Source organism: Stegostoma tigrinum, chromosome 4 (assembly GCF_030684315.1).
Source record: "Stegostoma tigrinum isolate sSteTig4 chromosome 4, sSteTig4.hap1, whole genome shotgun sequence".
In the NCBI taxonomy this organism is placed as follows: Eukaryota; Metazoa; Chordata; class Chondrichthyes; order Orectolobiformes; family Stegostomatidae; genus Stegostoma; species Stegostoma tigrinum.
Window position 1 is genome coordinate 26,605,570 of NC_081357.1, and position 23,686 is coordinate 26,629,255.

General features: G+C 40.6%; 1 protein-coding gene across 3 annotated transcripts in view; it reads right to left on the reverse strand.

Moving 5' to 3' along the window:
• The window catches only part of armc2 (armadillo repeat containing 2), a 169,463-nt gene that overhangs the window by 126,599 nt on the left and 19,178 nt on the right, over positions 1–23,686 (reverse strand). For all 3 annotated transcript variants that reach the window (XM_048530320.2, XM_048530322.1, XM_059645236.1), the window contains 2 exons: positions 20,390–20,555; positions 7,633–7,828 (listed from right to left, as the gene is read on the reverse strand). In XM_048530320.2, the coding sequence (XP_048386277.1) occupies positions 7,633–7,828; positions 20,390–20,555 (362 nt within the window). The remainder of the gene's footprint in view (positions 1–7,632; positions 7,829–20,389; positions 20,556–23,686) is intronic.

A 23,686-nucleotide genomic window follows, 5' to 3' on the forward strand; every position in this document is an offset into this window, starting at 1 on the left:
AGTTAGAGTGAATGCTGCCCCTGTGAGTATGGGATAGCAGAACAAAAATGGTGGCACTTGCAGAGCAGAGATTATTGATTTTCATTCTGAACTTCCGGCGTCTTTTCTCACCCAGGCTACAGCAATGACCCATCATACTGCTCGAGCTGGCTGGGTCTGATGATGAGGCCACTTTGGAAGGCAGTAGCAAGAAGAGCTACCGTCCTCTCTACTTCACATCCACCATTATATCTGGATCGCTGTCTTGGAAGAAAATTTGCCTTTTCTGTGCGACTGTGTCAGGGTCAAAAACCTCAATGTGACAGGTAGTTCCTGGCGTGCACATCTGATGTCATGTGCTTTAAATGTGGATTGAAGCACGTAAGCCAAAAGATCTTAAGTACTTCTGCCACACAGTTCCCTATGACTTGTGTGTAACAGCTCATCCCCACGATGAATGGAGGTGAAAGCCAGAAAATTGCACAAGAAAATTTGTGCCAGCCCAAGGCATACTGCACACCATGAAAGCAGAATGATTTAACTACAACCATTCTTCTTCATCATATCTAAACTGGACGATTCCATTTTATGACTCATTGTAATTTTTTAAATACGAAGTTAGTTTTAAAACTCATTATTTAATTATTTTCCCTTCTCCAGGAAGACAATCAATCAATTTCTATATGGTTATTGTTGACATATGTGCTGTTAAAGATGCAGATGAACAGCCTTTGATCAGCTCTTCAGATATTCTTATTATGTCTAAAAATGCTCCAATTGCTGGCATCTTGAGGAAAGATCTCAAATGCACTATGAATTTCATATTTTACACAGGAAACAAACGTTTGACTAGAATGCAAATAATTATACTTATGAATTTCCAGGTTTAACTAAACTCCTTTTGGTGAAGATAGGTGTGCATATCAGAAAGAGTGAATACATTATAACTGTGTTCACTGCAGGTATGGAAAAAGGATAAACAGCAAACAGTGCAAATTTAGGGATAACACCGTGTGGAGCTGGAGGAACACAGCAGACCAGGCAGTGTCGGAGGAGGAGGAAAGTTGACGCTTTGGGTCAGGACCGTTCTTCAGAAATGGGGGAGGGTCAAGGGAGCTCCAAATTAAACAGGGAGTTGGGGTATGGGGCTGGGGAAGGTAAGTGTGATGGTGATAGGTGAGTGTAGGTAGGCAGTGGTAGAGATTGGCCAATGAGGTAGGAGAAGCAGACAGGTGGGAGAGAAGATGGACAGGTTGTGTCAGGTCAAGGAGGCAGGGATGAGAAGAATGGTTGGACAGGGAATGAGGCCGGGGTTGGGGAGACTTTGAAACTGATAAAGTCTACATATAGACCATTGAGTTGTAGGCTCCCAAGGCGGAATATGAGGTGTTGCTCCTCCTGTTTCCAGGTGGCGTCATTGTGACACTGGAGGAGGCCCAGGATGGACATGTCGCTCAGGAAGTCGTTGTGAGAGGGGGAGTTGAAATAGTTCACGACTGGAAGGTGGTGTCGTTTGTCGCGTACAGAGCGCAGGTGCTCTACAAAGCGATCTCCAAGCCTCCGCTTGGTCTCACCGATGTACAGGAGGCCAAATTGGGAGCAGCGGATGCAATAGGCCACATTGACGGATGTGCAGGAGAACGTCAGTCTGATGTGAAAGGTTTGTTTGGTGCCATGGATGGAGGTGAGGGGGGAGGTGTAGGAGCAGGCGTAGCACTCCCTGCGGTTGCAGGGCAAGATACCAGGGGTGGTGGGGCTAGTGGAGAGTGTGGAGCGGCCAAGGGAGTTATGGAGAGAGTGGTCCCTGCGAAAGGCTGATGGGGTAGGGAAGGAACTATATCTTTGGCTGTGGGGTTGAATTGCAGGTGGCAGAAGTGGCAGAAAATGACATATTGAATATGGAGGTTAGTACTGTGATATGTGAGGACAAGGGGAATTCTGCCTTTGTTTTTGTTGCAGGGAGGGGATGTGAGGCCAGAGGTATGGGAATTGCAAGAGATGTGAGGGTAGAGATGCGGGAAACACAAGAGAAACGCATCAGACAGAGGTTCACCTGCACATCCGCCAATGTGGTCTATTGCATCCACTGATTCCAATGTGGCCTCCTCTACATCGGTGAGACCAAGCGAAGGCTCGGAGAGCGCTTTGTAGAGTACCTGCGCTCTGTTTGCGACAAACGAAAACACCTTCTTGTTGCAAACGATTTCAACTCCCCCTCCCACTCCCTGGGCAACATGTCCATCCTGGACTGCCTCCAGTGTCACAATGATGCCACCCAGAAACTGAAGGAGCAGCACCTCGTATTCCATCTTGGAAGCCTACAACCCAATGGTCTAAATGTGGACTTTACTAGCTTCAAAATCTCTCCACGCACAGCCTCATCCCATGACCAACCCTCCCTCTCATCCCTGTCTCCTTGACCTAACACAACCTGTCCATCTTTTCTCTCACCTATCTGCTCCTCCCACCTCCCTGACCAATCTGCACCACTGCCTACCTGTGCTCACCTATCACCATCCCATCTACCTTCCCCATCCCCACCCCTCCTCTCTCTATTTATTTTGGAGCTCCCTTCCCCTTCCCCCATTTCTGAAGAAGGGTCCCAAACCGAAAGGTCAACTTTCCTACTCCTCTGATGCTGCCTGGCTTGCTGTGTTCCTCTAGCTCCACACAGTATTATCTCTGACTCCAGTATCAGCTGTTCTTCCTATCTGAGAACAAATTTAGAGTTGGAAGAAGCCTAATTTCAGTAACTGGGAAAGTGATCTGAATTTAAAAGCCATTAAGTTCAGCACATTTATTCAAATTCTCTGAAAGAATTATCTTTTAGTCACATTGCTGCTGTTCACATATGTTTACAATTTTTTAAAACGCTTCAAACATTGGTATTAGAAGATATGTGAGATAACATATTCTTCTGCCCCACATATCTCAAATTTTCAGGAAGGAACTACACAAGTTTGAATAATTAGATTAATCATTCTATTTGTTAGTAGTCCACTGAAGTTTTCATTTTTTAAAAAAACTTTGTCCACCTTCCCTTCAATATTTTTAATTGAATTACACAATAAGCATGAGTTGTCTCTATTGAAGAGACTTCTCTTGTAATAAGTCCACACTTGCTGTTCTTTTTTTTAAACACCATGTGAAAAAGCACTGAACTTATCTTTTTCGCTCAGGCCTAAATGTAAGAAATGAGTACACTAATTTTTCTTATCAGAATTTATTCATGTTTAGTGTGTCACATTACTAGATTCTGTTTCACCAAGATAGCCTAGTAAAGCATACTTACAAAAGTAAGACTAACTTGTGCACCCCGATAAATGTAATACAAAATACTATGTAGTACAAATAAGTTTTTGAAAAATTAATGCCAACTTTGGAAAAGGACTTGCATGACAACAAAGATCTATAGATTGATGAACCCAGAGTTTGATTCCCCCAGTCCTGAGTTCCTACTCAGTGATTTGCTGTAATGAAATACTGAGCAGTTGCCTGATGCCTCACCAGTGGCCAGAAAAGAGAATTGGACAGTGATCATGACAATTTGATCCAAAATTATTTTAAAATTACTTGAGCAATTTTTATATCTTTGTTTCTAATTCCAACCCATCTCTCACCTTCACAAAATCTGTGCCCAATTCATCTCTTCCTTTCCTTGATTTCTCTATCACCATTTCTGGAACAGGCTAATCAATAAATATTCACTGTTACCTAAGGTAATATACCGTAGTGCAGGTGCAATAAATTTGAAATAAGAAAAAAGGAGCTGGAAAAACTCATCAATCAAGAGCATCTATGTAGAGAAACAGAGTTAACATTACAAGGCCATTGACCTGAAACGTTAACGCGTTTTATTTCCACAGATGTTGCCTAACATTGAGTTTTTCTAGTTTTTTTATTCATTATAACTCCACTGACTCCCATAGTTACTTCAACTAAACGTCCTTCCATTTTACTTCCTGTAAAGATTTCATTCCATTCTTCTAGTTTTTCCTGTCTCTAAGTATCGATTCAGATGTCACAACTTTTTATGCCAGTACTTCTGATATGTCTTTTCTTCTTTTTCTCAACCAAGGATTCCTATCCAAAGTGGTTTCCAGGGCCCTTGACTATGAGAAAACCACTTCCCACATGTCTGTTCTCACCCCTTCCTCTCCCTCCCAGAACTATAATGAGGTTGTCACTGTCTTCACCTCCAATCCCGCCAACGTCTGTATTCAACAAAATACCGGCATAATGCTACCATCAAACAGACTTTCCCCTCTCATTATTTTGCATTACAAAAGAACTGTTTTCTCTGACACCCTGGTCAACTCCTCAATCACCCTCTAGACCCTACACCCTTTCAAGATATGTTTTTGTGTCAGCATATCTGTACCTTTACTTTGACTTCTTCTCTCCTCAATACCCATGGCCTCAAGTAGTACTTCCCAGTGATGTACATATTCTTTCAATTTAACGAACTGTATTTATTACCTAATACTAACTGCTCAACAGTTGGAGGATCAAATGCAGATACCACTTTGTGATAACTTTCATAGCATTTTTTGCTTTGATTTTGCCATTGCATTAAAGAAGGAAACTTTTAAGGGAGGGATAAAAATGACAAGTTGTAGACTACATATAACAAATAAATTTAAAGCCAATTTTTCCCATTGTGCTTTTATCCTTTAAAAACAGCTTTTTTAAAATTAACTCCCTACAGCTCTGCTATCAGTGCTTAGGACTGTGTTGGGAGTGGAAACCTATTCCCAGACCTTGGTTAATGTTTCATTCTATGTAGTGATTTTTTGATACTTTGCAAGAGATTGTTGTAAATACATTACATTTCCCTTTCATAGATGTGATAAACTACTTGGTATCCACTTGATGCTTTGCACAGATACTATGAACAAGAAATTGGTTAGTTTCATGTGCAAAATTATGGGGGCACCAAGTTATGATAACACATAATACACACCATAGTGTTAAAATGTTTATGATAATTAATTGACAGCTTACACAGACACAACTGTCAAATGATCCCAAGGGTATACTTGAACATAGAATAGCAAAATATACAGAAAAAGATAATCAATGCAAAATAATTATACAGTTCCAATTTATTATTTTTACGGAAATGTGAGTTTCTGAAGCATAGAAGTTAATTATATTTAGACAAGACAGCATATTCAGTCTCAATTTCAAAGGAATTCATTCTGTCCTTATCTTTATATTTCACATAATATACCTTGGAAATTTCTATGTCTACACTCAACAGAAATTACCAACACAAGCTTGACATTTTATAAATCTTGCTATTAATATATTTGATGCAGCAAAATCCAAGTACTTTAAACCAACTTCAAGAGGCTGCTGCCAAAGTACCAACAGCACATTTCATGCCTCAGAGCCATATGAAACTCAAGAGCACAAAAAGGACATGTTGCATCGAGACATTGTTAACAGCATTCCTTTCCATTCCACAAGCACAGCATATGTTATTGGAGTCAGCAGAGACTTGAAGGAGGAAACAATGTGTGTACATGCAGTATCAAATCGGTCCAAAGCAGCACAATCTCCATTAGGGCAAATGCTCTCATATTGAATAAGGCATAGTTCTAACGGGTGGCACCACTGGTGAGAAGGGAGTAGGTGACAGAGGCAAATGACAACTATGCCTACTTTCCATCAGAATAATGATGGCATGCCCAGCAAAGCTTAATTCTACAAAGATGCTGAGGTTCATTGGCCATCAATGAAACAGGTGCTTAGAGAACAGGAAACTTGCAGAGTCCTTCAAGCAATGCATTAAACCAACCTTGACAGGCACTGGGGACAGATGGCTCAGAGATACAAAGATCAATGGACAGGTTACAGAGAGCTCCTCCATGGCAGGGGAGTGGAGCTGAGCCATGAAAATGTTGAGGAGCGAATTGCTAAATTGATAGCATTTGCTCAAGGCTGTTCTGATCAAGACCCTGACATTGTCGAAGAAAACAATGACAAAGGCATAAAGGTTAAGGTACGTTCTGTACTAGCACCCCAAGGATCCCTCAACTTAGAAAGTAGCCTCATGGACATGTAGTGCACTAGAGTCAGAAGGCCAGCAGACTGCTCCACATCATCTCAAAAACATTGTTTTTTCTCATTCTTTGACAGGGTGTGGATATCTCTAGCTATGCCAGTATTTATTGCACATCCCTAACTGTCCTTGAGAAAGTGGCGGCGAGACATTTCATGGGCTGCTGCAGTTTACATAGTTTAGGTACACCCACAACGTGGAACAATCACAAGTGAACATACAAAAGAAAAATGATCTGTCCTTATATGGTGCTTTCCACAAACAGTGGACGTCTCAGAGCCTTTTATAGCTAATTTAGATTTTTGAAATGTAGTCACTTCAGCAACAATTTTGTGCTCAATGCTTTTACTAAGGGCCATTCATAGGATTGGCTGGAGGCACTTGTGGAATCTTGCAAACTGCTGCTCCTCATCGTATAAGGCAAGTAATGGATATCCTATTTATAATAACTACAGAGGCCTATGTTTTGAAGACAAAAAGAGCATGCATGCACTGCACCTGTTTCAACTTAGTAAAATGGCGACAACAAATGGTTCATTTCTCAGGGCAATGTTATAACCAATCAGAATTGACATGCCTGGTTTAAAATTTAAACAAGGTCTGGCAGTTAACTATGAATCAGCATTAATGGTACAAAGTGGAGCTGAGCCAGGAAAGAGTTGAGGAGCAAATTGCTAAAATTTGACATTTGTTCAAGGCTGTTCTGACCATGACCCAGACATTGTTGAAGGAAACAATGACAGAGGCATAAAGGTTAAAGTGCATTCTGTACTAGCACCTCAGGGATACACGCTCTATGACAATGCCTCTCCCAAAGTTGATTCGCAAACAAATCAGCACTCTCTTCTCATGCAGTATAAATGATAGCTTTCCATTTAAATTGATATTTCTTATGAATTGTTCTAATGAATACAAAGTGAAAAACTTTGACAAAGCTTTTTCTAATGAAGGGTCTAGGACCGAAACATAGCTTTTGTGCTCCTAAGATGCTGCTTGGCCTGCTGTGTTCATCCAGCTCTACATTTTGTTAGCTTTGACAAATGTGTCTTTTCTCAGCAGTCATTTTATTTGTGTTCTTGCGTTACTGCAGCTAGCAAGCTGCTGAAGCTTCTCTATCCCTATCTGCCTTCAACAAAATTCCCACATTAAATTACTGTTAATAACACCTTAATCGCCTAAAATGAACATTGGGCCAGCCAGCTCCAGTAGCCACCCTGTAAGAACTGATCAGCAGTGGTAAGATATCAGGATGCATACCTGGCATGTTCTCTCACAACTTTCCCATCTCACTGGCCCATCTCCAAAGGAAATTTCAGATCTCATTTCTGTTGCTTGAAACAAAGTCATGTTGAGAATGGCTCCACTCATATGCAAAAAAGAACCATGCCAACTATTGATAGGAACAAGGAGCCTAAGTCCAGAATTATTCTTTTAAATCAAAACAGCTTTGCGATATTAATTCATCAACAGCTTATTATGTAATTGTATTTGGGTCAAAATTATCATTTCACTTCCAAATGCTCTGTTTAGCTTGCGCTGTGTAAATAACAGTAACTTAAATCTAAATATTTAGATCATGCACGTACCTGCCAAGGCTAGTCTGTTTTGATAGAGAGTCCACATATTCCCTTATCCTAGTAGGTAGGTTCATCTTCTCTCCAGCAGATTCTGGGCTCTTATTTGTTAAGATTTTCGTATTAAAATGTGATAAGGCAAATTCATCAGCATCATGTGAGAAGTCTTTCATGTTGAGAGAGGAATCTGAATTTAATCTCTTTACCGCTGCAAGACAAACACAAACACTGTATAATTTGGCTTGAAAACTCAATCTGACACCTAGGGACCATATTTCATTATCAAGTTGGGAAATTTTCCAATTTGGCAGAATCAGAATCAACTTCACTCTGAAAATCTAGCTCCCCCAGACCCTAATATTGACATAAATACAAGAAAGGGGTACAGCGAACGTCAGTGGCTAGGAAAATATTTGGGAAGAGGAGGTTTGCTGTATGGGATGGCAGAAAGCCTTTAGTTATGTTTTTGCATTGTATCTGGTTTTATAGTTGTCCAGGCTACAGTGGGGTGGAGGTAATCTGAAGGAAGAGGTGTCACGATACAACAGATTTCAGGAGATGATGTGCTTGAGGGAACAGCAGAATTACTTACATAACTTCCAGCCCAAAGCGGAAACATAATTTCCTGTGAGATCTGACAATTTCTGCTTCCAACTGCCAGTGTCTCATTCCTTAGGAAACTCAAATCATAGTGTAACATCCAAATACTTGCGAAAATATAAAGTGCTGAACCTCATTTAAATATTTTAATCTCTGCTCTGCTTCTCCAGCATGAGCTGTGTGGATACCATCAAAATTGCCATTCTAAAACTGGAAGTAGCTACATTCAGGATTCATTGAGTTTGGACTTCACTTTTTAGTAATTTATGTAGCTTCTGCCCAGACAATTGTAGGGGACTTGATTTGATTTGATTAGACTTGATCTATTACTGTCACATGTACTGAGATACGTGAAAGGTATTATTTTGTGTGCTAACCATACAAATCATACCTTACGTAAGTACATCACGGCAACAGAACAGAATGCATACTGTACACTGTAACTGTATAGTGTTACAGCTAGAGAAGATGAAGAGAAAGATCACCTTTCATAGATCAGAGGTTCATTCACAAGTCTGATAACCTTGGAAAAGAAACTGTTCTTGAATCTCTTGGTATGTGTTTCAAACTTTTGCATCTTTGGCCCAATGGAGGAGACTATAACCACGGTGGGAGGAGTCTTTGATTATGTTGACTGCTTTCCTGAGGCAGCTGAAAATGTAGATGGAGTCAATGGAAGGAAGGCTGATTTTAGTGATGGGCTGAGCTGCGTTCATAATTCTCTGTAATTTCTTGCAGTCTTGGGTAAAGCAGTTGCCATACCAAGTTGCAATGCATTCAGATAGAATGCTTTCTATGGCGTAGCTATAAAAAATGGTAACAGCTTTTATGGGCATGCTGAGTTTCCTTGCCTTCTGAAGAAGTAGAGGCATTGGTGTGCTTTCCTGACTATAAACAATCAGGCAGAAGATACAAATGTTTGAAAATATCTACCAACAGATTCAAGAACAGTTTCTTCCCCACTTATCAGACTTATGAATGCACCTACGATTTATTAGAGATGATCTTTCTCTGCATCCTCTCTGTAGCTGTAACACTATACTCTGCGTTCAGTTCTATTACCTTGATGTACTTACGTAAGGTATGACTTGTCTGGTTAGCATACAAAACTATATCTTCACTGTATCTCAGTACATGAGATAATAATAAATCAAATCTAATCAAATCAAGTTCCCCATGATTGGCTGGGAAGAAGGTTTATAAATTACTAGAAATTGAAACCCAAACTCAATGAGCCCTGAATGTATCTACTTCCAGTATCTACAAGGATACATTGTTGGTGGTATTTACTCTTTAGGAACTTGAAGCTCTTGACTGTCTCCACCTCAGCACCATTCAAGCAGACAGAGACAAGTCCTCCATTCCACTTCCTGAAGCTGATGACCAGCTCTTTCATTTTTCTGACATTGAGGGAGATATTGTTGTCTTTACACCATGCCACTGGGCTGTCTATCTCTTTCCTATGCCCAGTCTTGTTGGTTTTTTGAGATCTGGCCCACTACAGTGGTGTTATCAACAAATTTGTAAATGCAGTTAGAGCTGAATTTGGCACACAGTCATGAGTGTACAAGGAGTATAATAAGGGGCTGAGTACGCAGCCACAGGGGCACCAAGGTTGAGGATTATTGTGGTAGTGTTGTCGCCTATCCTTACCAATTGCGGTCTGCATTTTAAGAAGTCAAGGATCTAGTCGCAGAGCAGGGTGTAGAGTTCTGGATCTTGAAGTTTGGAGATAAATTTTATTAGAATTCTGGTGATAAAGGCAGAGCTAAAGGCAATAAATAGGAGCTGACGTAGGTGTCCTTCTTACCCAGTTGTTCCAGAGATAAGTCTAGGACCAGCCAGGGAGAGGGCATTTGCCATAGACTAATTGTGACGGTAGGCGAATTGTAGTGGATGAAAGCAATCTGGGAGGCAAGGGCTGATGTGTGCCATTACTAACTTCTCAAAGCATTTCATAATAATGGATGTCAGAGCTATCAGGTGGTTGTCATTAAGGTATATTGCCTGACTTTTCTTTGGCACCAAGAAGATAGTGGTCTCCTTGAAGCAGGTGGGAACCTCACATCATAGTAAGAGAGGTTAAAAAATGTCTGCAAATAGTCTCGCCAGCTGGTCCATGCAGGATTTGAGTGCACAGCCAGGGAATCCTTCTGCGCCAGTCTGTTTCCATTGGTTCACCCTCACATAGGTTGATCTAACGTCTGCAGTGGCGACTGTGGGTACAGGCACATCCAAGGCTGTCAGGGTAGATGACATGATTTCAGTGACCTTCTGTTGTTAATAAGCATAGAATGCATTGGGTTCATCAGGGATTCTATTTGACTTCACTTTTAAGCCTGTTATATCATGTAAGCCTTGCCACAGTTGACAAGTGCTTGGGTGGTTAGTCTGGGACTCTAGTTTAATCTGGTATTGTTTTGTGGGATCCCAATGGCTTTGCGAAGATTGTATCTAGATTTTCTGTGTAGGTCAGGGTCACCGGACTTGAACGCCTCAGACCTGGGCTTCAGTAGGGAGTGGATCTCCTGGTTCATCCATGGTCTCTGGGTGGGGAACACTCAGATTAACACTCTTGGCATGCAGTCCTCTATACACTTACTAATGAAGTCTGTGATGGTAGCTGCATATTCATTTAGGTTGCCTGTTGAGTTCTTGACTCTAGACTAGCCCAGCAACTCCAAGCAGTCATGTTTGAGCTTGTCTGTTACCACAGACCAGCACTGTAGACCTTCAGTACCAGACCGTCATGCACCAGTTTTTGCTTGTATGCCAGAAGAAGGAGCAGAGCCTTATGGTCTAATTTACCAAAATGTGGGCAGGGAATTGAGCAGTAGGCGTCTTTGATGGTTGTGTAGCCGTGGTCCACGCTGTTTGGGCCTCTGGTGGGACTGACACTCTGGTGTATCTTGGCAGGACACTCTTGAAGTTGGACTGGTTGAAGTCAGGGACTACGGTAAACAAGGCGTCGGTATATTCCATCTCAAGGCTATTTATAATGGCGTATATTTCATCAAGTACACTCTTCACTTCAGCATGGGAATAAAAATTCAACCATTATAATACATGAACACAGTAGGAAGATACATCAAAATAGCAGAACTGATTGTAACTTAGGTCAAATTTAGTAGCATTCCCAGTATATGGCAAATGAAGAAACTTTGGAAAGGCAGTTCTTATCTGGGTGTATCACTGCATTTCAAAGATGGTGCAGACACCAGGGTTGCTTTGGGCAGATATCCACCGAGTGGCGACTTGTTCAAGAAATGCTACATCATAAAAATCCAGACATGAATGATGCCATAGATGAGTAGTAAATAATTGAGGCAAGTTTGATAAGGTAGGGTGAGAAACCCTCCTAAAAACATGAAGCACCAGATTAGCCAGAAAAAAGGATGATTGAACAGTCTGCTTTTTGAGACTATGTTCTAAAGACTTAAGATTTTCTTAGAGAAAAAGACATTCTCTTTATCTCTGTATCTAGTGCACAAGTCTTATTTTTAAGACCTCTGGTTCTAGATCCTCCATCAACAAAAACCCCTTTACATGCATCCTATCAATATTCCTCATTATCTTCTGTATTTCGATCAATCACCACTTACTTTATTAAACTCCATCAGATACAAGCCTAACCTGTCCTACCTTCCCTAAAAAGACAAAAAGCCCAATTCAGTTATTTGTATAATAAACCTTCTCCAAATTACTTCCATTGCACTTATATTCTTCTTGAAGTAAGGAGACCAGTACGATACACTGTGGCCTAGATACAGTCTCACCAATGAATACCTGAAATATAATCTCCCTACTTTTGCATTCAGTTCCCCTCACAACAAATGATAACAATCTGGTAGGTTTCTTTATCTGCATTTTAATGCTTTGAAATTCATGCACTAGAAAAACCCAAATCTCTTCATCTTAGTGGTCTGCAATCTCTCAGCATAGAACAATACAGCACAGTAAAGGCCCTTCGGCCCATGATTTTGTGCCGAACTTTTACCCTAAAACTAAGGTCTATCTGTCTAACCTCCACCCCAAACTTATAGTATCATCCAAAAACCTGTCTATTAGCCGCTTAAACGCCACTAATGAGGCCAACTCCACTACTGTCTCCAGCAATGCATTCCACGCCATACTGTCTTAGTAAAGAACCTACCTCTGACATCTCCCCCTATATCTTCCTCCACTTACTTTAAAACTATACCCCTCGTAATAGCTACCTCCACCGTAGGAAAAAGTCTCTGGCTGTCCACTCTATCGATACCTCTGATCATTCTGTACACCTCTATCAAGTCACCTCTCATCCCTCATTGTTCGAAAGAGAAAAGCCCTAGGTTTTTTTTTATTCATTCACGGGATGTGGGCGTTGCTGGCCAGGCAGCATTTATTGCCCATCCCTAATTGCCCAGAAGGCATTTCAGAGTCAACCACATTGCTGTGGGTCTGGAGTCACATGTAGGCCAGACCAGGTAAGGGTGGAGGTTTCCTTCTCTAAAGGACATTAGTGAGCCAGGCGGGTTTTTCTGACAAACGGCAATGGATTCATGGTCATCGTTACATTCTTAATTTCAGATATTTATTGAATTCAAATTCCACCATCTGCCACGGCGGGATTCAAACCCGTGTCCCTAGAATATTATCTGGGTCTCTGGATTGACAGTCCAGCGATGATACCACTAAGTCATCACCTCCCCTGGTAATATGCATTTATTCTTCCTGCCAAAGTGGAGAATTTCACATTTTCCAACATTATAATCCACTTGCCAGATCTTTGACTACCCACTTAACCTATCTACACATTTGTAGTCTCTGTATGTCTTCGTCACAATTTGAGTTTATATGTTCACAAGATATCAGGGCAGAATTAGGCTATTTGACCCATCAAGACTGCTCTGCCATTCGATCACGCCAGATATGCTCCTCATCCTCATTTTCCAGCTTTCTCCTCATAATCCTTCAACCCGTTACCAATTAAAAATCTGTCTAATTCCTCCTTAACTTTACTCACTGTCCCAGCATTCACTGCACTTTGGGGTAGCGATTTCCACAGATTCACCACCCCTCAGGAGAAGTAGTTTCTCCTCAATTATGTTTTAGATTTGCTACCCCAAATCCTGCACCTATGACCTCTCGTCCTAGAATGCCCCACAAGAGGGAGCATCCATTCTACATCTATTTTATCCACACCTTGAATTATCCCAAATATCTCAATTTGATATCCCCTCAATGTTCTGAATTCCAGAGAGTATGGGCCAACACTGTTCAATCTCTCTTCATACAACAAACCTCTGATCTCTGGGATCAATCTAGTGAACCTCCTCTGAACTGCCTCCAATGCCACCACATCCTTCCTCAAATAAGGGGACCAAAACTGTGCACAATACTCCAGGTGCAGTCTCACCAATGCCTTGTATAGTTGCAATAATACTTCCTTACTTTTATACTCTGTTCCTTTAGCTATGAAAGCCAACATTCCTTTCACTTTCTTTATTGCGCTGTCACTGCATGCTAGTTTTCTGTGACTGATGAACGAAGACACCCAGATCCATCTGCACCTGAGTACCCCAAAGTCTCTCCTCATTTAGATAGTAGGTTGTCTTCCCATTTTTCCAACCAAAATACATGACTTCACACTTATCCACATTAAACTCCATCTGCCACATTTTGGCCCACTCTTCTAACCTACCAATATCCATTTTTAAGGTTCTTATTTCCTCTTTGCTATTTACCATCCCACATATTTTTGTGTCATCTGCAAATTTGGCTATAGAGCCTTCTATCCCTGTAACCAAGTCATTAAGGTAGATTGTAAATAGCTGGGGTCCAAAGACTGAAACCTGTGGCACCCCATTTGTTACTTCTTGTCACCAGAAAATAACCCATTTATCTTGACTCTCTGTCTTCTGTCCATCAACCAGTCACATATCCAAGATAACAAATTACTCTTAATCCGATATGATCCAACGTTCTGAATTAAATTTTTGAGTGGCACTTTATTAAACGCGTTCCAGAAGTCCAGATATATTACATCTACGGGATCCCAAAGCTGGGTGGCAGGGTGAAATGTGAGGAAGATGTTATGAGAATACAGGGTGACTTGGACAGGCTAGGTGAGTGGACGGATGCATGGCAGATGCAGTTTAATGTGGATAAATGTGCGGTTATACACTTTGGTGGCAAGAACAGGAAGGCAGATTACTACCTAAATGGAGTCAAGTTAGGTAAAGGGGAAGTACAACAAGATCTGGGTGTTCTTGTACATCAGTCAATGAAAGCAAGCATGCAGGTGCAGCAGGCAGTGAAGAAAGCTAATGGCATGCTGGCCTTCATGACAAGAGGAATTGAGTATAGGAGCAAAGATGTCCTTCTGTAGCTGTACAGGGCCCTGGTGAGACCGCACCTGGAGTATTGTGTGCAGTTTTGGACTCCAAATTTGAGGAAGGGCATTCCGGCTATTGAGAGAGTGCAGCGTAGGTTCATGAGGTCAATTCCTGGAATGGCGGGACTATCCTATGTTGAAAGATTGGAGCGACTGGGCTTGTATACATTTGAGTTTAGAAGGATGAGAGGGGATCTGATTGATACGTATAAGATAGTTAAAGGATTGGACACTCTGGAGGCAGGAAGCATGTTTCCGTTGATGGTGGAGTCCAGAACCAGAGGACATAGTTTAAAAATAAGGGGCTGGCCATTTAGAACAGAGCTGAGGAGAAACTTCTTCACCCATAGAGTGGTGGATATATGGAATGCTCTGCCCCAGAAGGCAGTGGAGGCCGAGTCTCTGGATACTTTCAAGAAAGAGATAGATAGAGGTCTTAAAAATAGTGGAATCAAGGGTTATGGGGATAAGGCAGGAACAGGATACTGATTGTGGATGATCAGCCATGATCATAATGAATGGTGGTGCTGGCTCGAAGGGCCGAATGGCCTACTCCTGCACCTATTGTCTATTGTCTATTATCCACTTTGTTTATTACATCTTCAAAGAACTCTAGCAAATTAGTCAAACATGATTCGCCCTTCATAAAACCATGCTGACTGTGATAGATAGCATTTTGACTTTCCAAATGTCCTGATTAAGTGATTCTAACACTTTCCCAGTAACAGATGTTAAGCTAACTAGTTTGTAATTTTCCACATATTCAAAAAGGGAGGGAGGCAATAAGGGTGTTACAATAACATTTTTCCAATCCACTGGAACCTTTCCCGTGTCCAGACGATTGTGAAATATTGTAATCAATGTATCCATTATCTCTGCTGCCACTTCCTTTAATACTCTAGGATATAGGCCAACAGGCCAGGGGAACATGTCTGCCTTCAATCCTAATAGTTTGCTGAATATTTTTTCCTTATCAATGTTGATTGTTCTAAGTTCTACCCTCTCTATTTCCTCTGACTCACCTGTTCCAATAGAAATCGGACTATTGTCCTCCACCGTGAAAACTGAGCCAAAGTATTGATTTATCATCGCTACCATTTCAGTGTTCCCCACTATTAACTCTCCAATTTCATCTTCTAAAGAACCAGCATTCACATTAGCTACTCTCTTCCCTCTTATATATCTATAGAAGCTTTTTCTATCATTTTTGACATTTCGTGCTGCTAGTTTTCTTCCATATTTTATCCTAGCTTTTTTTTAAAATTTATTTTTATTTTTATCATCAGAAAACTTAACAACCATACCTTTGAAGTCATTTAGAACATGCAAGATGTTGAGACCCCAGCACACACTTGTTAGATACTGCCAAATAGAAAATAACCCATTGCTGGTTACACTGTTTCCAGTTATTTGTCCAATCGTTTATCCATATCAGTGTATGTTACCCCCATGCCATGAGCCTTGTCACTGCCTGATTGGCTTGTGATTTGCAGGCCTTTCTGAAAAAAGAGGCACCATAGATTTGTAGGAACTGCCAGTGCTGGAGTCTGAGATAACAAGGGTGTCGAGCTGGATGAACACAGCAGGCCAAGGAGCAACAGAGGAGCAGGAAAGCTGATGTTTTGGGTCTGGACCCTTCTTCAGAAATGATTTCTGTAGAAGGGTTCAGACCCGAAACGTCAGCTTTTCTGCTTCTTTGTTGCTGCTTGGCCGGCTGTGCTCATCCAGGTCCACACCTTGTTATCTTTACCATAGATTTGTCACTGCCTCTCCAGCCAGCAAATGAGGCCCCGATGTCTTATTTTCCAGCTGTTAATTAGTTTCTATCTTCTCAGGTACTGCTAGACTGATTGAGTACTTCAGCATGCTTTTTGTTTCTCTTTACCTCACTACACATAAAGAGACAATGTATAACTTCTCAAATGTTAAATGAAATAGTTAGTAAGCATAGGAGTAGGAATAGGCTGATCAGCCCCTTGAGCCTGATCTACCATTCAAAAACATAGTTGATGTTCTATCTCAACACCATATTTCCATAGGATCTTCATCTTCCTTAAATAAAAACAGAAAATGCGGGAGAAACATCTGTGCACAGAGAAGCAGAATTAACATTTCAAGTTTGATTCTTCTTGAGAACTACCAGGACTGGAAAATTGTGTTTTTTACACAGTTGACAGAGGAGGAAGCGGACTGGGTGGAACAGATGGGAAGGGTGCCCAAAGCAAAAGACAAAGAAACTGTTAATAGTATTAAGAAGAACAAAATGGATGTAAAATATGTGTGAAAAGGAGAAAAGGGGGTCATTGTACAAAGCACAGCAAAGCCAATATGACACAGTGTGGCTGCTGGGGGCACAAATAAATGACAGAGGTCAGGGTCTGAAATTGCTGAACTCAATGTAGAGTTCTGAAGGCTGCAAAGTACTAAGTGGAGAATGGAGTGCTATTCCTCTACATCTCTTGATGTCAGTCATAATTAGAAATTTATTACTTTCTGCTTTGAACTTACGTTATGTCTGAGCTTCTAAATGAAAATGTTCCTTAATACCTCAGTCCTAAATAGCTTGTCTTTTATTCTGAGATTATATTTACTAGTTCTGGACAAAATTATATTCACTAGTTCTTTGAGGAAGTCACGAGACAGGTTGACAAGCGTCAAGCAGTGGATGTGGTGTACATGGACTTCAGCAAGGCATTTGATAAGGTTCCCCATGGCAGGCTCATTCATAAAATCAGGAGGTATGGGATACAGGGTGATTTCGCTGTCTATATTCAGAATTGGTTGGCTGACAGGAGGCAGAGAGTGGTAGTAGATGGTAAGTATTCTGCCTGGAGGTCAGTGCCGAGTGGTGTCCTGCAGGGCTCGGTTCTTGGGCCTCTGCTCTTTGTCGTTTTTATAAATGACTTGGATGAGGAGGTTGAGGGGTGGGTTAGTATGTTTGCTGATGACACAAAGGTTGGAGGTGCTGATGATAGTATCGAGGGCTATTGCAGGCTTCAGCGAGACATTGACAGAATGCAGAGCTGGGGTGAGAAATGGCAGATGGAGTTCAACCTGGATAAATGCGAAGTGATGCATTTTGGAAGGTCGAACTTAAATGCTGAATATAGGATTAAAGGCAGGATTCTCGGCAGTGTGGAGGAACAGCGGGATCTTGGTGTTCAAATGCATAGCTCTCTCAAAGTTGCCACCCAGGTGGATAAGGGTGTTAAGAAAGCATATGGTGTTTTGGCTTTCATTAACAGGGGATCGAGTTTAAGAGCCATGAGGTTATGCTGTAGCTCTACAAAACCCTGGTGAGACCACACTTGGAGTATTGTGTCCAGTTCTGGTCGCCCTATTATAATAAAGATGTGGAGGCTTTGGAGAGGGTGCAAAGGAGGTTTACCAGGATGCTGCCTGGACTGGAGGGCTTGTCTTACGAGGAGAGGTTGACTGAGCTTGGACTTTTCTCTCTGGAGAGAAGGAGGAAGCGAGGTGACCTGATCAAGGTGTACAAAGGTAATGAGAGGCATGGATAGAGTCGATAGCCAGAGACTTTTCCCCAGGGCAGGATTGACTGCCACGAGGGGTCACAGTTTTAAGGCGTTAGGAGGAAGGTATAGAGGAGACGTCAGAGGGAGGTTCTTCACCCAGAGAGTTGTGAGCGCATGGAATAGTTTACCAGTGGTAGTCGTGGAAGCGGAGTCACTAGTGACATTTAAGCAACTGCTGGACATGCACACGGACAGCAGTGAATTGAGGGGAATGTAGGTTAGGTTATTTTATTTTTGGATTAGGATTATTCCACAACACAACAATGTGGGCCGAACGGCCTGCACTGTGCAGTACTTTTCTATGTTCTATGTTCTAAAAAAGCCTGAGGAAATATCCTTTCTGCATCTATATCTTTTATCTCTTTATAAATTTTGTAAGGTTGTCCAAGATTGTTTTTCACTCTTCTGAACTCCAGAAATACCGACCCAACCTGTTCAACTTCTCCTCACAGGACAGTCCTACCATCTTAGGCATCAGTCTGGTAAACCTCTGCCATATTCCCTTTATGGCAAGTATATCCTTCCCCTGGCAAGGGGACCAAAACAGCACCTAGTACTCCAGGAGTAATCTTGCCAGTGTTCTATGAAATTAAAGCATGACTATTTTTTCCTCTGGTACTCAAATCCTCTTGTGATAAATGCTCGTATGTTTTTTGCTTTCCAAATTGCTTGTTGCAATCTTGCTCGCTAATGGACAAGGACACCTAGACCCCTTTGAACATCAACACTTTCCAATCTCCCATCATTTAATACATATCTACATTTTCATTCTTCCTATCAAAGTGGAAGACTTCACATTTATTCACACTATATTTCATCTATCTTTCCCAGTCATTCGGCCTGTCTAAATTCCTTTTTGTATTTGCTTCACTATTGAAATTTCTACCATGTTTTGTATCATTTGCAAATTTGGATATATTACAATTTCCCACACATTTAAATGATTGATAGATTGTGAACAGCTGGGGCTCATGTTTTTCTTTGCTGTACCCCACTGGTCAAAGTCTGCTAACCTGAGAATGATCCACTTATTCCGACTCTCTACTTTCTGCCTGTTAACCAATTCTCAATCCCTTCTATATGATCCCAAAACTCACATGCTTCAAATTTTGATTACTAACCTCTTGTGTGCGACTTTATCGAAACCCTTCTGAAAATCCAAATGCACCACAGCCACTGGTCCTGCTCATCAACTCTGCCAATAATATGTCTTCTCCTTCATAAATCCATGTTGATTCTGTCTAATTAAACAATTATTTTCTAAATCTTCCATAATCACATCCTTTATAATAGATTCTAGTATTTTCCCTAGTGCTAACATTAGATCTGTAGTTCCCCCGTTTTCTCTCTCCTGCCTTTCTTTAACAGTGGGTTGCATTTGAAACCCTCTTATCTGAAAGCAGCATTAGAATTTTGAAAATGATCACCAATATAATCACTATCTCTGTTAATCTTTCAATACTCTAGGGTGAAGGTCATTGGTCTGCAGAAATTTGTCAAATTTCAGGCCCATTAATTTCTCCAATACTATTTTTATTTCACAAGTACTAATTTCTTTTAGTTCCATGTTCTCATTATCCTTTGATCTTAATAATTTCAGGGCAACCTCTTGAATCTTCCTCTGTGAAATCAGAAATAAAGTCCTTATGCAACTGCTCTGCCATTCCTATTATCAATTCACCTGTCTCTGTCTGCAACTGACTTACCTTTGCCTTTGCTATGCCTTTACATTTCTTATACCTATAAAAGCATTTACAATGTTTTTTATGTTTCTTACTATTTTACATTCATCTTATCATCTCTCTTTCCTTACCAATTTATTGGTCTTCCTTTTCTAAATTCTAAAAATTTCCCAATCCACAGGCTTACAATTTTTTTTTTAGAAACTTCACAAACTTCTTCCTTTGATTTAATAGTATCTTTAACTTCTCTTCAGACGTGTCTTCTCCATCTTCTGGGTGAGCATTTTTGCTTTAAAGGAGTGTTTTTTTGAAAACCAAGCATTAATTCTTTAAATATTTAAATGTTGCATATCTACCACCAAACCTTCTTAAATGTATTTTGTCCAATTCACTACATCTTATACCTTCATATTGCCCTTGTTTTTATTTAAGTCTCTAGTTTCATATTGAGCTACATTCAAATTCAAACCAAAGTTCTATCATTTGTTAATTAACGAGCTCTTTGATAAAATATTTCAGCAAAGAACTATGCACACACACATTGACAGACATGGAGAAAATGAGAAGCCACTTACTTTCTTCAAAATGAATTTCTTTGTCAGGCAGCAGGCTTCCTTGAGAAGCTACTTTAAATAGTCGTGCACGAGCATTGCTTACTCTCTTAACCTCTACTGGGTCCAGTGGGGGCTTTGGAATGGGAGGTCCTTCATCTTTGGAAGGAGAGGTAGGAATTTTTGGTTTCTGTTATGGGAGAAAACAAGAATTTTAAACCAATTAAAATCTTTCAAAATTTTAAAATCCCATTAAACGCCACTAAACAGCGAAATTCTGTGCACAGAAGTCACCGAAAGAAAAAGAACGGAAAAGCATTCATTCTTAGATCATGCAAACCTCTTAATTAAATTTATATATTAGTATGTGTTCTCCAATATTTGAAGTGTCAGATCTAGATAATATACATCCTTTCTCTGATTCAACGCCAAATGTTGTAAAGAAATACTTTGGGATGCATAGAAGACCACATTCGTGTTTGCTCCACTAACGCTCAATTCTTCAAATTTCAGAACAGTAACCATTGCTGGTCAGTGTGATATTTTCTATTTCCCATACCAAACCTATTATGAGGTCAGTCAATGTGAATTTACTAATTTTACTGGAAATTTGTGTTCAACTAAGATAAAACATTTAAGTTTAAAAACACATGAATGGGTTTTTTTTGGAAAGCTGTAATGCCAGTGTAGATGGGATTTACATATGGGGACCTTGCAGAATCTTAATCATGACATACTCCAAAAGAATCATCCAGGAAACTGAATTTTCCAATGGGCAACTTGTAAACCCCATTAACATTCCCTTCTGATTAACTATTAAACTGACCCCATAAACATCTCACACACCCCAGCTACATCTTCCCCAGATAGCTTAAAACTCCAGACCCTAACCCAACACGCATCTACATTATAATCCTGCTACCATAAAAGCAATGAGCACGTACAGAGCAGGTTGTGTTGGAATCACGTTAAATGATTTTTAATTTTTATACCCCACCTCGTCACCTGAGTGCCCACTCATCATGAAGGTATGAATTTGGCCCATGTGTCAACATGACATTCTGTCATGGAGAACATCAAAAACATTGTCCTTGTCCTTATACAAAGCAGTTAGGGATACAAATCCTGTTTTATATTGCCTTATTTAACTCAAAAGGAGGTCTTGTGGCACAGGGATAGTGTGCCTGGCTCTGTGCCCAAACTCTGGGTTTGAATCATATACCACATCTTGTTGGCTGCAGAAGGTTATAACATGGTCAGTCATGTTGACTGTCAGCCTGTAAATCCTTCCAATATTCTAATGGTAGGCAGCAACAGCAGGCATGTTTCCCGGTCAGCTAAACTGCAAAGGGCAATGGCAAACCATTGCAGTATCTGTCCATAAGTGGGGACCAATCCATTGGCCCAATTCCTGGCTACAAAGATAGGAGAATTGACAGACATATTTAAGACAGGAGCATTGGGGCCAACAACACTCACCCACTGAGGAAAATTGTCATTACATGACAACATATTACAGGCAGACAATTTGCAGGAATGGGTAAATAATCAGAAAATCAAGTTAGGACAGGTAAATAGAGTCATAGCGTTATACAACATCAAAACTGACCCTTTGGTCCAAGTAGTCAATGCCAACCACGTTTCCAAACTAAATGAGTACCATTTGCTCACGTTTGGCCTATATCCCTCCAAACTTTTCCTATTCACATACTTACCAAATGTCTTTTAAATATTGTGACCATTCCTACATCCACCACTTCCTCTGGCAGTTCATTCTGCATACAAACCACTGTCTATGAAAAATGTTGTCTCCCATGTCCTTTTTAAAACTTTCGCCTCTCACCTTCAAAATATGCGCACTACTTTTGAACTCCCCCACCTTAACGAAAAGACCATTGTGATTCACTTATTCTATGCCCCTCCTGATTTTATAAATCTCTGTAAAAAAGGTCACCCCTCAACCTCCTATGCTCAATGAAAAAAGTCGCAGCTAATCCAGCCTATTTTTATAACTCAAATCCTCCATTCCTGGCAACATCCTAGTAAATCTTTTCTGAACCCTCTCCAGTTTAATAATATCCTACCTATAGCAGGGTGATCAGAACTGTGCACAGTATTCCAGAAGAGGCCTTAGCAACGTCTGGCACAACATGATTTCCCAAATTCTGTACTCAAAAGTCTATGCAATGAAGGCAAGCATGCTAAATGCCTTCTCAACCACGCTGTCTACTTGCAACGCAATTTCAAAGAATTATGTACCTGAACCCCCAGGTCTCTGTTCTACGCCATCAAGGTCCTACCATTAAATGTATAAGTCCCATCCTTGTTTGTCTTACAAAAATGCAATACCTCTCATTTAACCAAATTAAATTTCATTTGCCACACCTCAGCCCATTGACGCAATGGATCAAGATTTATTTGTAATCTTAGATAACCTTCTTCCCTGTCCACTATACCGCCAATTTTGGTGTCATCCACAAACTTACTAACCATGCCTTCTATATTCCATACCCAAATCTTTTGAGAAGTGGTACATTTTAATAGGAAGTTTAGAGAGGTCCTTTATTATTTGAAAGGTGAAAGCCTAAGTGGGAAGAGGAACAAAGGGATCTCAGAGTATAAATTATAATAACTTGAACCATGGGTTAGTAAAGTCTAAAAACGAATAGGTTTAATTTCTGGAGATAGAACTGAAAATTAGGTATATTGTACCTTGGTTGGCCTGAAGGGAGAGGATGATAAGTTAGATATTGTGGTACACATTGGAAACAACATAAATGAGATGAAGTCTTGCATCAATAATTCTGGGAGCTAGGCAGTAAATTAAAATGCAGGGCTGCAAAACTTGTAAAGTACTAGCGAGCATGGAAATAGAACAGGGAAAACAAATGCATGGTTTAAGAGTTGATGCAGGAGGGAGAGTTGTAAATTCTTGTATCACTGAGGCTATTTCTGCAGAAGGTGGGACCTGTACAAGTGGAACAGTCTGCACTTAACTAGTGTGGAACTAGCATCCATACTGGTAGATTTCCCAGTGCTATCATAAAGAGTTTAAACTTGATCAGCAGGGAGAGGAACACAGTGTTAGTACAGCAGGGATATAGCATAATAAAGGATCCAAAACAGACAGCAACAAGGGATAACAAAGTGTGGTTTGTACATAGAATGAAGAGGCAGAGGGAGTGGTAGAAGCAGGTACAGTTAGAACATTTCAATGATCCTTGGACAGGTACATGAATAAGAAAGGTTAGAGGGATATGCAGGAAAATGGGAAAGTTTAGCTTGAGAAACCTGGTCAGCATGGATGAGTTGGACTGAAAG